This window comes from Corvus brachyrhynchos, unplaced genomic scaffold, assembly GCF_000691975.1.
Source record: "Corvus brachyrhynchos isolate BGI_N302 unplaced genomic scaffold, ASM69197v1 scaffold1395, whole genome shotgun sequence".
Taxonomy (NCBI): domain Eukaryota; kingdom Metazoa; phylum Chordata; class Aves; order Passeriformes; family Corvidae; genus Corvus; species Corvus brachyrhynchos.
Window position 1 is genome coordinate 12213 of NW_008238141.1, and position 977 is coordinate 13189.

Here is a 977-nt window from a genome sequence, read left to right on the forward strand (position 1 = left end):
GATCTGATCCAGCGGAAGCCCGGTGGTGCCATGGAATCAATCCCAAATGAGCCCGGGAATGTCGCCATCGGCGCAGATCCATGGCAGAGCCGGTGGTGCCATGGAATCAATCCCAAATGAGCCCGGGAATGTCGCCATCGGCGCAGATCCATGGCAGAGCCGGTGGTGCCATGGAATCAATGCCACAGGAGCCCGGGAATGTCGCCATCGGCACAGATCCATGGCAGAGCCGGTGGCACCATGGAATCAATCCCACAGGCACCCGGTGGTGCCATGGAATCAATGCCAAATGAGCCCGGGAATGTCGCCATCGGCGCAGATCCATAGCAGAGCCGGTGGCACCGTGGAATCAATGCCAAATGAGCCCGGGAATGTCGACCATGGAGTCGATGCCAAGCAGAGCCGGTGGCACCGTGGAATCAATGCCAAATGAGCCCGGGAATGTCGCCATCGGCACAGACCCATGGCAGAGCCGGTGGCACCGTGGAATCAATGCCAAATGAGCCTGGGAATGTCGCCGGGATGATCCCTGCCCACCAAAGCCTCTCCAAGCCTCCCGAGCTCCGATCTTGGAGGAGATCCATGGAAAAAGGGATGAGGTTCCTCATCCCACCGCTCACCAGGGGCTGGAAAAACCCCTCCGGGGCGGAATCCAACCCGGATGGGATCCAGGCCACAGCTCCCTTCGACATTCCCGGGATAACACAGCCCTTCCCGGATTTTCCAGGTGCCACAAACTCCCCCAAAGTGACCCAAAATCTCTGTTAAATTTGTCCCTCCCGAACTTTTCCCGGTTCCTTTTCCCGGGAACAGCTGCTCCGCTGCTTTTCCAAGAAAAGAGGCCCAACCTGGGGTCTGCTCCAGGAGAGGCCGGGCCGGCTGCCGGAGGAACGGCCGCACCCTTTCCACGACCAACGGAGGCAGAAAACATTCCCGGGGATGTTTAGGATGTCCCCAAGGCGGTCTGGAGGCTCCAT

General features: G+C 59.6%; 1 protein-coding gene across 1 annotated transcript in view; it reads right to left on the reverse strand.

Annotated features, from left to right (window-relative positions):
• The window catches only part of WIZ (widely interspaced zinc finger motifs), a 12781-nt gene extending 11804 nt beyond the window's left edge, over positions 1-977 (reverse strand). The window contains exon 1 of the mRNA XM_017733669.1: positions 901-977. Within this exon, the coding sequence (XP_017589158.1) occupies positions 901-977 (77 nt within the window). The remainder of the gene's footprint in view (positions 1-900) is intronic.